Source organism: Corylus avellana, chromosome 2 (genome assembly GCF_965113065.1).
Source record: "Corylus avellana chromosome 2, dhCorAvel1.hap1.2, whole genome shotgun sequence".
NCBI classification, from domain to species: Eukaryota; Viridiplantae; Streptophyta; class Magnoliopsida; order Fagales; family Betulaceae; genus Corylus; species Corylus avellana.
Genome location: NC_142491.1, coordinates 40,834,279 through 40,847,290, shown reverse-complemented (window position 1 = coordinate 40,847,290; position 13,012 = coordinate 40,834,279). Strand labels below are relative to the sequence as shown.

The 13,012-nt window shown below is 36.7% G+C and overlaps 1 protein-coding gene across 3 annotated transcripts; it reads left to right on the top strand.

Moving 5' to 3' along the window:
* Positions 1 to 343: 343 nt before the first annotated feature.
* On the top strand, positions 344 to 9,438 carry LOC132168686 (S-adenosyl-L-methionine-dependent methyltransferases superfamily protein). Of its 3 annotated transcripts, none has more exons than XM_059579711.2 (6): positions 345 to 1,252; positions 1,763 to 1,967; positions 2,860 to 3,157; positions 5,310 to 5,699; positions 6,503 to 6,580; positions 9,092 to 9,438. In XM_059579711.2, the coding sequence occupies exons 1-6, from the start codon at positions 557 to 559 to the stop codon at positions 9,288 to 9,290; spliced, it is 1,866 nt and encodes a 621-aa protein (XP_059435694.2). In that variant the 5' UTR covers positions 345 to 556; the 3' UTR covers positions 9,291 to 9,438. The 3 variants fall into 3 exon arrangements, with proteins under 3 accessions (XP_059435701.2, XP_059435694.2, XP_059435686.2); XM_059579703.2 differs by having other exon boundaries at positions 347 to 1,252; positions 1,763 to 1,973; XM_059579718.2 differs by lacking the exon at positions 6,503 to 6,580 and having other exon boundaries at positions 344 to 1,252; positions 1,763 to 1,973.
* The last annotated feature ends 3,574 nt before the right edge of the window (positions 9,439 to 13,012 follow it).

The following is a 13,012-nucleotide window of genomic DNA, read 5'->3' as shown; positions in this document are numbered from 1 at the left end:
ATTACATGTATTTTTAAATAACATATAAGAAGTACATATTTTTTTAATAAATTTTATTTCAACTTTATCCGTATTATTAAAAATACATGTGCATCTTGCATGATATTTTTATAAATTGAGTTGAATTTTTTTTTTTCAATGCATTTTGGAGGAAAACACTCGACCTTTCATAAAAGAGGAGCGCGCTTGCCGCTGCGTTTCCCTCGGATTGTATAATTGGTATGTCACATTTTTACTCCCTAATTCATTTGGTGGCTTCATTAATTTCGTGTTCAAGCTTCAAATGCTTGGAGAACAAAAGTAGTGAGTCTAGTGACTATAACCCAAAAGCCTAAAGGCATGGGAATTATTTGCACCCCAAAAGACGCTAGGATGGAGACACACGTGATAATTCATGTGTGGGTGGTAGATGAGGACTTGAAAGGTAATTATCCCTTAAATTTGAGGCAGTAATTAATTTTAGCTAGTGCAGTTCATCACACACACTTCAATGATCGGTCCACTCCGGACCTGAGCACTGCAAAACAGCAGCGAACCGCCATCGGAAAACACCAAAATGGCAGCGCCGCCACTCCAAGCTTCTGCTCCAAACCCGCTGAGAAGACCCCTAGTCAGAATGTTCCTCGTCGCCGTCCTCTGCACACTCTCATACTTTCTTGGGTCCTACTCCACCCACAGAGGCACCTACTCAGGAGCTTCTTCCTCCTCCTCCTCCTCCTCCTCTCTCCTTCAAGACCACCCACCCAACTGCTTCCAACCCAACTTCACGACCCACAACCGCTTCTCACCTCCCCTACATTTTGAGCCGCACCACACTCTCACTCTCCCCCGTGAACCCCAACAAAACCTCCAGCTCTTCAGCTTTTGCGCCAAGAAATTCACTGACTACTGCCCGTGTCAGGACCCTTTAAGAGAGAGGCAATTCAGCGGTGAAAGACGGTTGCGCAAGGAGCGCCATTGCCCGGGAAGTTCCGAAAGGCTGCGGTGCTTGGTTCCGAGGCCGGCCGGGTACCGGAGGCCATTTCCGTGGCCAAAGAGTAGAGACTATGCTTGGTTTAAGAATGTGCCTTTTCCCAGGTTGACTGAGTCCAAAAAATCACAGAATTGGATTCGATTGCAGGGTGACCAGTTTGTTTTTCCGGGTGGTGGAACTTCGTTTCCCAAGGGAGTGAAGGGTTATGTTGATGAGATAAAGCAGATCGTGCCACTGAAATCTGGAAATATAAGGACAGTTCTTGATACTGGATGTGGGGTAAGTGTGACTGCCATGTGATTTGTTGATTTGATTCCCTTTTGAAACTTTATTGATGTTTTCTGTTTTAATAGATGACTTGGGTTTTGCTTCTCCTGTTCCTTTCTTCCTCTTTATTATTATTATTATTGTTATTATTTTATTTTTCTTTTTTTTCCCCCGTTTTTGGTTTTGATATTGAGGAAAATCTCAAAAACATTGATCACCTCTATATCCGTGCTGCACTGAAACCAATATATTTCTAATAATTCTTTTTATCAAATAAGGTTTCGCAAAAGCCACTCCGAATTGTAATTCAGCCAATTCTTGCGTCTGTTAGAGCTAATTTTAGATTTTTAGTTCACCTTTTCCAGTGGTGGAGAGGAAAATGCCTTGGAGTAAATAATAACAAAAATAGAAAAGGAAGCTGCATAGCCTGTTTTGTATAGTGCTTGAATTATTGAACCATACAAAGCAAACTTGGTGTGCTCATTGTGACCAGTCTTGTGTATTGCATTACACTTTCCTTAGGTTGCAAGCTTTGGAGCCTCTCTGATGGACTATAACATCTTGACGATGTCAATCGCCCCACGGGATTCACATGAAGCTCAAGTACAGTTTGCCTTGGAAAGAGGACTTCCAGCCATGCTTGGTGTGCTGAGTAACTACAGATTACCATTCCCATCAAGAGCTTTTGATATGGCTCACTGTTCCAGATGCCTTGTACCATGGACTGGTGATGGTACTTATACTTGAATCTTGAGGCTTGAAGCTGTTTGCCACCAAATTATCATAAATCCTAGAACTCTCCTTCTAATGTTCCATACATGTGAAGGCCCAAGCGCTTTTGAAATTGACTTGTTCCATGAGATAAAGAAATCTCATTGCAGTAAAGTTTATACTGGTAAAATGTCAGTTTTCCTTGAAATCCTAAATTGAGAATTAAAATCAAATCATTCTAAGGAAACAGCTTTTTTTGCTTACACGGCCACCCTAGGGAAGATCCTCACCATGAATAACCTAAGGAAATAGCTTGTCATTGTGGTTGATTGATATTGTACATGTAAGAAGAGTAGGGAGACTGTGGATCATCTTTTTCTCCATTGTTAGATTGCCAATACTTTGTTTAGTGCTATTTTCAGTTGTCTTGGGTTAACTTGGGTTATGCTTAGAAGAGTGGTAGACCCTTCCGCTTGTTGGAGAGGGTTGTGAGGTAGTCCTCAAAGTACAATTGCGTGAAAAATGGTTCCACCCCGCCTTTTGTGGTGTCTTTGGAAGGAAAGACATACAGAAATTTTGAAGATCGTGAGAGGATGGAGGTGGAACTTAAGTCTTTTTTTTATTTTTTTCTTTCAAAACTCTTTATCACTAGACACTATCGTAGACCTTAATTTGCTAAGTGTTCATGATTTTCTTGATTTGTTTTCTCTTTCTTGCTAGGTGTTTTTCTTGTATACTCCATGTTTATTTGGGTTACGCCTTTGCATTTTTCAATGATATTTCGATTACTCATACAAAAAATTAAATTGAATCATTCTGTACTGTGGTATACAAACACTTGCTTGGGTGTAAATTTCTTTCGTTCATTCAAAGTAGCTATATAATCTAATTCTTTTCATTCACTCCAGATGGACTATATCTGATGGAGATTGACCGAATCTTACGTCCTGGTGGCTATTGGGTATTGTCTGGGCCACCCATAAATTGGAGGGTCAATTACAAAGGTTGGGAGAGACCGGGTAAGGACTTGGAAAATGAGCAAACCAGTTTGGAAGATCTTGCTAGGCGACTGTGCTGGAAAAAGATTGCAGAGAGACGATCAATTGCAGTGTGGAGAAAACCCACTAACCATGTGCACTGCATACAAAAGTTAAAGGCATGGAAATCACCTCAATTTTGCTCTACACTTGATTCTGATGCTGGTTGGTGAGTTTCTTATTCCACTTTTGCATTTACCTGGTGTAATGAGGACAATGATATGAGATGTCCAACATTGAAAAATTAGGCTCAGGCTCCCCTCCCACTAAAGAATTCCTGTTTGCTCTCATTTATGTCAGATGTAAGACGTGTACAAAATAATTTTGAAGGCCACCCATAATCTTGCTAAGTCAACCACCATTCTATAATCCCAATGCTAACATTAATGATAAAAATAGATCTCTTTATCTCTCTCATCAACATCTAACCATTTTCTATGGCTTCTCCTCGAAGCTTCCAAAAGGCCAAACCCTTCAATCCCTCCCAATATGCATGCCTCAGGAAGGACTTCGTTGAAGGCCTCTGAATTGCTGATTTCACCCTTTTTCATTGCAGTGGAACTATAGATGTGTGAGAATCTGGAGATTGACCCGAGTGTCAAAGGGTTTAAAAATGTGTAATCTCTCTCTCTTTTGTTTCTTTCTTGGTTCTGGCGAATGTGGGCTTACTACCAATTTAACATGAGAGAGAGGGAGAGAGATATCTATTTTTCGACACATTTATTTTTTATTTTTTAATGAATGATAATTTATTGAAAGAAAAAGGCAAAGCCCTCATACATAGAAAGTATACAAGAGAGATAAACACCCTACAAGCGTCTAAAATCTAAAAAGGAAACAAGATCTAAAAGACTCGAAGAAGATAAATTTGGAACATAGACTATTGCCCAATCCAAGAGAGATCTAAAAAACGAGAATTTTAAACAAAGCACATTGGACTTGCAATCCTCAAAGAGATGCCAATTCCTTTCTCTCCAAATGCTTCATATAAGTAATGTAGGAATAACGTTCTAGATAGCCTCTTTGGAATGTCCTTGCCCTTGAGTTTTCCAACAATGAAGAGGCTTTAGGATGTTGCTCAGCATAGCCCATGAAACTCTGAACAAGTTGAGAACCAAGTACCAGAGACCACTGGTGTATTCACAATGAATGAGAAGAAGATCAACTATCTCCTCATTCTTTTTGCATAGGCTACATCAGTTAAGAAGAGTGAAACCCTGCCCTCTTAGATTATCAACCATGAAAATTCTACTAAAAGCTGTCATCCATGTAAAGAAAGCCATGTGGCGCAGGGATTTAACTTTCCAAGTACTTTTCCAAGGGAACAAACAAGCCTTTTCAGACCGTAAAGGTTTTTAATAGTTCTTCACTTCAAAGCCATGATTGCTAGCTAGGGTCCACAACTTTCTATATCCCTCCCCCTGATGGGTTTTTGAGGAGTATAACAGATTAAGAAAAGAGTAAAGAGATTCCAGCTTCCAATCCTGAATGTCCTAGTGAAATCCGGATTCCAATGGGTAGAAGTGTTGGAGGAATTCGAGTAATCTGACACCAAGGCCTCTTTGTCGCAAGCTAGCGAATAGGGTTATAGGAATGATGACTTGAGAGCAGTTATTGTGCACCATACATCATGCCAGAAACTGATACAGGATCTCTCCCCAACCTTGAAGGAAACAAGATTGGAGAAATTCCTCTACCCATTCCTAATATTCTTGCAAAGGCACATCCCATAGGACCCCCGAGCTTCCTTTAAACGCCAACCCCCTCACTGGTCCCTATACTTCTCAACAATCACCTGTCTCCAAAGCGAATTATCCTCTTGCATGATCTATTTCTAAACACATCTTACATCTGGCTTAAAATGAAAAAGAGGTTTCTAATGGGAGGAGAGCCAGACCTGAAAACTTAAAGCTAATTGAACTTGTGCTTGTTGTGTTCCAACACGGGTTAGTATGTTTAGCATTAAAACATGGAAAGAAACTGAGCATTTTGTTATTAAGAGGTCTGTATTACTTTGGAGCTAGTATTTGTAAATCTTATATTATAATTTCTTGTCCTGTGCTTTCTTGGCAAATACATGCAGCATAACTCTTCATTTTGTGACAAGGTCATCAAAATGATTGTAATCACTATACATTTAATTCATCTGGAAAAACATAGAACAAGAACAAAAATCTATTACAAAAAACATTTATCCAGTGGGATCTACATCAAACATGTAGCGAATTGGATGTCTGTTTCTCACAGCCAATGTGAAGTGAAAGTTCTTCTTGATGACTATGCTCTCCCATGTGTGTTGTTCTTTATGCATTTTTCTACAGGTACACAAAAATGGATCCATGCATTTCCCCTCTTCCACAAGTGAAAGATGTCCATGATATATCTGGTGGTGCTTTAGAAAAATGGCCTAAACGGTTAAATGCCGCTCCACCTAGAATTTCAAGTCAAACTATGGATGGAATTACAGTTAGGACCTTCAATGAAGATAATCAGTTATGGAGGAGGAGAATTTCATACTATGGGATTATACTTAAATCTCTCACCAATGGTAAATATAGAAATGTAATGGATATGAATGCTGGCTTTGGGGGGTTCGCAGCTGCACTGGCAAAGTATCCAGTTTGGGTTATAAATGTGATTCCGTTCGATGCAAAAAACAATACCCTTGGCATTGTTTATGAGCGTGGCCTAATCGGAACTTACATGAACTGGTAAGAGCAAGAGAGAGAATCTTCTCTTCTTTTTTCTTCTTTTCTTTTCTGCTGTTTGGTCTTTTGTCCTGTTTTTAAGAATTGTCTTGGGGTGGGTTGGGGAATGTATGATCTAGATGCTAGCAGGTATTCTGTGCAGATATTTGGTAATCTCATTGGTTTGCAATTCCGGCATATTTTCTTGATTTGAAACTAATTAGCCATCTGGGGAACTAAGTACACATGTAGTTCCATCTGTTGTTGACTTCAGCTACAAATCGGTGATGCATATTTTAGGGTTCGAGTTTTAGAGAGTGTGACTGTTATTACACATGGTTGTAATGTAAGTGGTATCTGAACTTTTCTGTATGTGACTGTTGCTAGCGTATGTGCTTGGAATAATCTGCCTTGTGGACTAATTAATGTTTAAACCAGAATCATAGCTACTTAATATATTGTTCTCTTATTTCTGTTCGTCATTCAAAACTTTGGGTGATTTCCTTAAATAGTGAAGGGCTGCCGTCATATGAAGCCTTTATGAAAAGAACTTAATAGCTGAACTAATAAAAGAAAAGAAAAAATTGAAAGTGGATTTCTAGGATTTCTTTCTTTCTTGTTTCATATACTGGTAGTTGCCCCTACTTGCATGGATGCGACGGTTTTCAGTGAATAAAATCCTTGACAAAAGCTGCATGTTCCATTGGAAATTCAATTTCTGTAGGATAATTATTTTTTCTTACCATTTAACATGCATCAAATACTATATACTTTTTTCCGCCCCCCTTTTAGCCAAAATTGAGTTTATGGACACTGCTTGTTTGTAGGTGTGAGGCCTTCTCGACATACCCTCGAACATATGATTTGATACATGCCAATGGGGTATTCAGCATGTATATGGAGAAGTAAGCTTTCGTACTTCTGTCAGCTGTATTTTGAAAAATGCAAATACCACTATTTGACTTGTGATTCATCCTTTATTTATTTTTTTATATAAGTAATCGAGATGTTATTAAAAACGTAAGACGCCCCGGTACATAGGAAGTATACAAGTGGAAACACCTAGTTAGGTGCAAAAAGAACAAGGAAATCATGATAATTAATCACCAAAGGAGAAACATCCTTAGCATTTGATTGATTGAATTCTCTTAAATCCTGATGCGGATGGAGGATGGAGGAAGAGAGAATTAGAAAATTCAGAGGCACAACAAGAGAATGAGTAGGAATTGTACAAAATGACTTAGTTGTAGACTCACTCATCTCTTCCATTGTACAGGCATTATGCCAACAACCCTCATTATGACTTACACAAAGAGAAAGAAATTGATGTCTTTTCGAAGACCACAAGTATGATGTTGATGTAGGACGATATTTACCTTTCTTTTCGGTAAAAACAAAAATAAAGAAAATATCAAAAATAATATTAGAGCAGCGCCGCTTGATCAGAATTTTACCCGCTTTCAGACAATAGAAGTACAAAAGGAAAGATTGTCACGATTCCCGCTGATTGTCAATTTTATATTAGGATTTTATTTTATTTTATTAGGACTTTATTTCCTTTCCTTAATAGGGTTAAGTTTACTTTAATTATTTTCCTTTCCTTATAAGATTAGATTTACTATTGTTACTCTGATTTAGATTTACTTTCTCTATTAGGATTAGATTTACTTTCTCTACTAGAAGTAGGTTTACTTTCTCTACAATTTTATATTAGGATTTTGTTTTATTTTATTAGGACTTTATTTCCTTTCCTTAATAGGGTTATGTTTGCTTTAATTATTTTCCTTTCCTTATAAGATTAGGTTTACTATTGTTACTAGGATTTAGATTTACTTTTTCTACTAGGATTAGATTTACTTTCTCTACTAGAAGTAGGTTTACTTTCCCTACTATTTTATATTAGGATTTTATTTTATTTTATCAGGACTTTATTTCCTTTCCTTAATAGAGTTAGGTTTGCTTTAATTATTTTCCTTTCCTTATAAGATTAGGTTTACTATTGTTACTAGGATTTAGATTTACTTTCTCTACTAGGATTAGATTTACTTTCTCTACTAGAAGTAGGTTTACTTTCTCTACAAATATTTCTCTTCTATAAATATGCTAGTTTATTATGTAAAACTCATTGAATTATTATCAAATCAGATAATTCTCTCTCAAATACTTTGCGGAGTTTTATTTTTCTTTTAGTCTGGGGGCTTATTTTATCTTTTGGGTAGAAGACGAAGACATTCTCCTTGCAGAATAAAAGACGCTGCTATTTGATTAGTTACCTTAGTCTTCCGCTACGTCAGATGTGCTGCAACTAAAAGCCTTATTCTTGAGCTCCCTTTTAGATTGGGCTGTTTCTTTTGGTTTTAATTTTTCCTCTTCCAATCTTGTAGATTTTGTTAACTATTTAGATTCTCGACCCCAATAGGGTGGTTGCATCTCTTGTGTACACGAACTTTTCTTTTTCTTCAATAAATTGTTATTCATAAAAAAAAAAAAAAAAAAAAATTAATAGGAGAGAGGAAGAGAGAATTAGAAAATTCAGAGGCAATACCAGAGTAGATAATAGGAGAGCCATGTTCAACCACAAGATAATATTTTTTGATAAGTAACAGCAAATTCTTTAAAAGCGCAAGGGGCATAACCCAAGTACATAGGAAGTATATAAGAGAAAAACAGCAGGCAAAATTTTCAAATCACAACTTATTAGACACAAACTACCATACAAGACCTATTCTCTAAAACCATCTTCCCAAGCAACTCTTAGGCTTCCAAAACTACAATGACAAGAGCTCTAATGGCAAGATATTGGTTTGTTGGCATGAAAGTCCTCAAAATGTTTGCCATATTAAAATTGCTGAGATGAGCTTTAAAACTTGATTTACTTCTCTCTTTATTTATTTTCCTTTTGGCGGCTTATTTGCATGTAGTGGGTGGAGTTGGGAAGAATAAATTATGCTAAAAAATAGGTAAACTTAATTGAGTCTCTTTGATTGACATGAGAGAAAGTTAAGCCTCTTTTTCTTTCCATAGAAGTTGGAATTTTTGTTTTTCCAATTGTTTAGAGCCATATGCAAAGATCGGTTCTAAGTTCTAAGATCTCCTGCACTGAAAGGAAAGCTTCAACATTTATACAGATTCAATGTCAATATGTCACTTGATGTATTGCTATTCTGTCTTCACTGAATTAAACACATATCCTTACAAGCAGAGCCCAAAAAAGCCTTGTTTACTTCCTTCCGTTGATTTTTTATCATCATCATCATTATTGTTATTGTTATTATTATTCCATTTTGTCCAAAGGAATGAAATTATGAGCTGTGTAGAGGCAAAGTCACAAAATAGTAGGAGTTCAAGAGAAAGAGCATTTTTGTTTTTATCATTCTAGTGCTTCTAACCAGATTTAATAATGTCTCCTCATTCAGGTGTGACATTGTCGATATACTTCTTGAGATGTATAGAATCCTTCGCCCTGACGGGGCTGTTATAATAAGAGATCATGTGGATATCCTTGTCAAAGTTAAAGGCATCACAGATCGGATGAGATGGAATGCCAAGATATTGCACAGCGAGAAGGGGCCTTTCCACTCTGAGAAGGTACTACTTGTAGACAATTCTGAATAGGTGAGTTTATGCCAACCCATTTTCCAAACAAAAGCAATTGATTGTTTATCAGGCGTGAATAAGTTGTAATATTATGAATACACCATGTCAGGGCCACAAGGTGAACTTGTTTATATATAATAGACACTGCATACAAAGTTACAAATTACCATTTGTCCAAAATTCCAAGCTCTCCCCCAAAATATGCTCTTCTCTACCCACCTCTATTGGCTGCATCGACATGACCTTCGCCCCTTCGCCCCTCGCACCCCCACCTTCGTCGTGCGTGTGGCCCACACATCTCCATAGTTACACTTGAGCCTCACATGCCACCCTTGCATGCTCCTCCAAAAGAGAGGCAGCTTTATGGCCACTCTTTCAACAAATGTATTCTCTTTTGTCCTAAGAGGTTCCAACTGTTGGCATCCTACTCAATGTAGCAAGGCTACCTATTTCGCGACCCTATTGTTTTTCCCTTCTTAGCGGTCCTTCCCCACAAATCTAGTGTGTATGGACTTGACATAATGTGCAAGCCTACCTTAATAGCTAAATAGCATTAGAGTTCGTTTGGTAAACGATTTTGTTTTGGTTTTGGTTCGATACTGTAACAAAAATTGATTGATGTGAAAAATAGTAAGAATGTTTTTTTTTAAAAAAAAAAGTGAAAAAGTAAGAATGTTTGGTATGGAAAAATGAAATTTTTTTGTTTTGTAGTTTATTTGAATATTAATAAAAAATGATTGATGTGATGTAAAAAATAAGAGAATGTTGGAAAAATGAAAAAGTGGGATGAATAGTTTAGTGTCGAAATCATGCCAAAATCATTTATCAAGCGGACCCTCAATGTTGGTCACACGTTGCTTCCGCCCTGCAAGTTTCTTCCTCAACTTCTAGTCAAGTTGTCTCTGATGTTCCATAAGCCTACCTATGAAGCATCCCCCACTCACCTCTATTTTCGATGTATTGAGCTTTTATACATGTTGTTGTTGACACCCTAATATTCCAAATTTGCTTAGTATTCTTTCATATGCATGCAACACTTTGCCTCGTATTTTTCTTAAAACCCAATAATGCATTTATTTGATATACATGTATGAAACATCAAACAGTAAACATGAAATTCTTTTCATCCAAAAGAACAAACATTGCAGGATAAACGACCACAAGCATCCTAAAACGCACGTATGGAAAATGATACCGTTTTCTATTCTTGTTTAGGCTATCATGCTTTCCTAATTACAACCCATTTTTCGTGTTTCAACACTTGAAGAAGCACCAACATTTAAAACTGAAGGACTTCTAATTCGACATTGGTACTGAGCATGTTCTGTAATCCGCATGCTCTAGCTCTCTGCATTTTTTGTCACAATGTGGGCCCCATAAACATGTTTTATGCCATGTTGTGCTCAAACGCTCGCATCTTTTCATGTCGTAAACCTCTCCTCCTGGCGAGCCTCCTGCCGCTATATATCTCAAAAAAAAAAACGAACAAACAAAAATGCAAAGTTTAAGATAAGATAGTGCAACATAACATACGTAGCTTCTTACGAAACAGTGAAAATAGTATAGTAGAACACGTTGAATGACACAAAGATTGATTTTTGTAACAAAAGGATTTGAAATTTACTCTCCCACACTTGTAATGAAGATGAAGATAATGAATATAGGAATGATATAAACATAATTTCGACTACTCTTGGCCTTGTGCTCCTTACTTATGCTAACCAAGAACGGAAAATTACCTATATTTATAGTGCAAGTTACTTTAGGATTTTTGAGATTTTCAAGGGATTAAGATATTTTGTTCTTTTAGAATTTTGAGGGGGCAAAAGTTTCCTTTCCTCCATGTTAGTGTCTTCTTTGAACTACTTCAAAATGCTTCAACATGTTTAAGTGTCCTTTTTTTTTTCCCTAATATGAAAGTTTCTTGAACATCACACACAAAAGGTTTTGTTTTGTTTGTGAGAGCAAGATTTTAAAAATAATAAAATCACCGTTCTTCCAATATTGGCTAGCTTTTTGGGTGCTAGTATCTTCCTTGCAATTTGCGAACTATTGATTAGCTTTTGAAGAAATTAAGAATGAAATAGCGAAAAAAATAAAATAAAGACTAGATTTTTCGTGGTTCGGTCTATAACTTATATCTATGTGATGAAGCCTTAAGGACTACATTTTGCTATTTTTTCACTTGATACTTGAATAATACAAAATACTTTTATTTATAGGAGAATTAGAATAAATAAGTATGATTATTAATCAAATCTGAATAGAGGAGATAACAATCAATTACAATTTTTTGAGAGAATCATTCGGCATTTAAAGGGTTGAAAAACTTGTTTTCATATTAGACACCGTTAACTCAAAAGGCTTTGAAATAAATAAAATCGTTTTTAGGCTAGCTTTCTTAATAGGGTGGCCATAAATCTACTTCTCAGGTGGGGGCAGCATGTGGGTTGACACGTGGGTATGAAGGTGTGTGCGACGCATGCACGATGGAGGGGGACAATAGTGAAGCGTGTCGGTAATGGTGGTGGGTAGAGAGGAGCAAATATGGCTTTCAACCAAACAAAAATAAACGAAAAACTACACTTACCCCTCTCCAATTACTACTAAATTTGCAATGTGTCCTTAATTTTTTTTTTTTTAATGTAACTATATTCATAGACAACAACATTCACCAAAGCTCTAATGATAAATACCATTACATTATTCCATAATCATATGTGAAAGAATTACAACCCAACTCCAAATGCTATTAATACAAATCAAGTTCATTAAGTACTAAACCCATTACATATAACAAAAGGGCAATAACTATCATCCAAATCTATACATCATTAGACAAAAGCACTCTCAAGCTATGCCAAAAGCGGTAAAATTATAGCAGTCACATCTACCTCTGGTTCCTTCTACCAGTTCCCTAGACCCATGCTCTATGTAAAACGTTGAAGGGATGTGAGTTCACGGCTCAGTAAGTAAACCTCACGTGAAAACATTTCTTACTTAATTTGCTTTTGTTAGAAGTAGTAATAAATCAAACATAAGGAACAACATGTAAGTAATATTTTCTTTCCTTGCTTAAACACAAACATTTCATAACATGCATATACATCATGATAATCTTTTCTCTAGGTTGTACTCGTACAATTAACCCACCCTCATACAATGAAGGTTGGCACATTTTATTGGATGTCATGGTACATCCCATGGCCACAGGAAAATGCATAGCGTACAAAGAATTCTACTTGATTGAGCAAGGCGTGCCTTGGGTGGCTCACTTAAGATAAAATACTCGTAAAATAGCCAACACCATGGTGCGGTTGCGCCGTGCTATCATCATACATGCCACTCGAATCTAGTGTCATCGTAGGTGCCTTAGGGTTAAGCTCGAAAAACAAAACAAATGTGACACATGCTCACACATAGCATTCATCATTTCATATCACTCATAACATTTTCAAACATACACATACATAATAAAGCTTTCATGGAACATTAACCATTTTCTTTTCATATGAAAACGACATATACATTTAAAAACATATCTATCGTTGTTCAATGCATCTAGGGCTCATATCATGTGGAGAAAACACAACATTTAATGTTTTCATTTGCTTTGTGAAATTTCATGCAATAAACTTCTTGTCTACTTTTGCATGAGTTTACTTATCTTGTGTGATCCACCTTTATTTTTACTCCATCGTTGTGTGCTGCTCTACTATCCGCGATAATCCTCTATATTT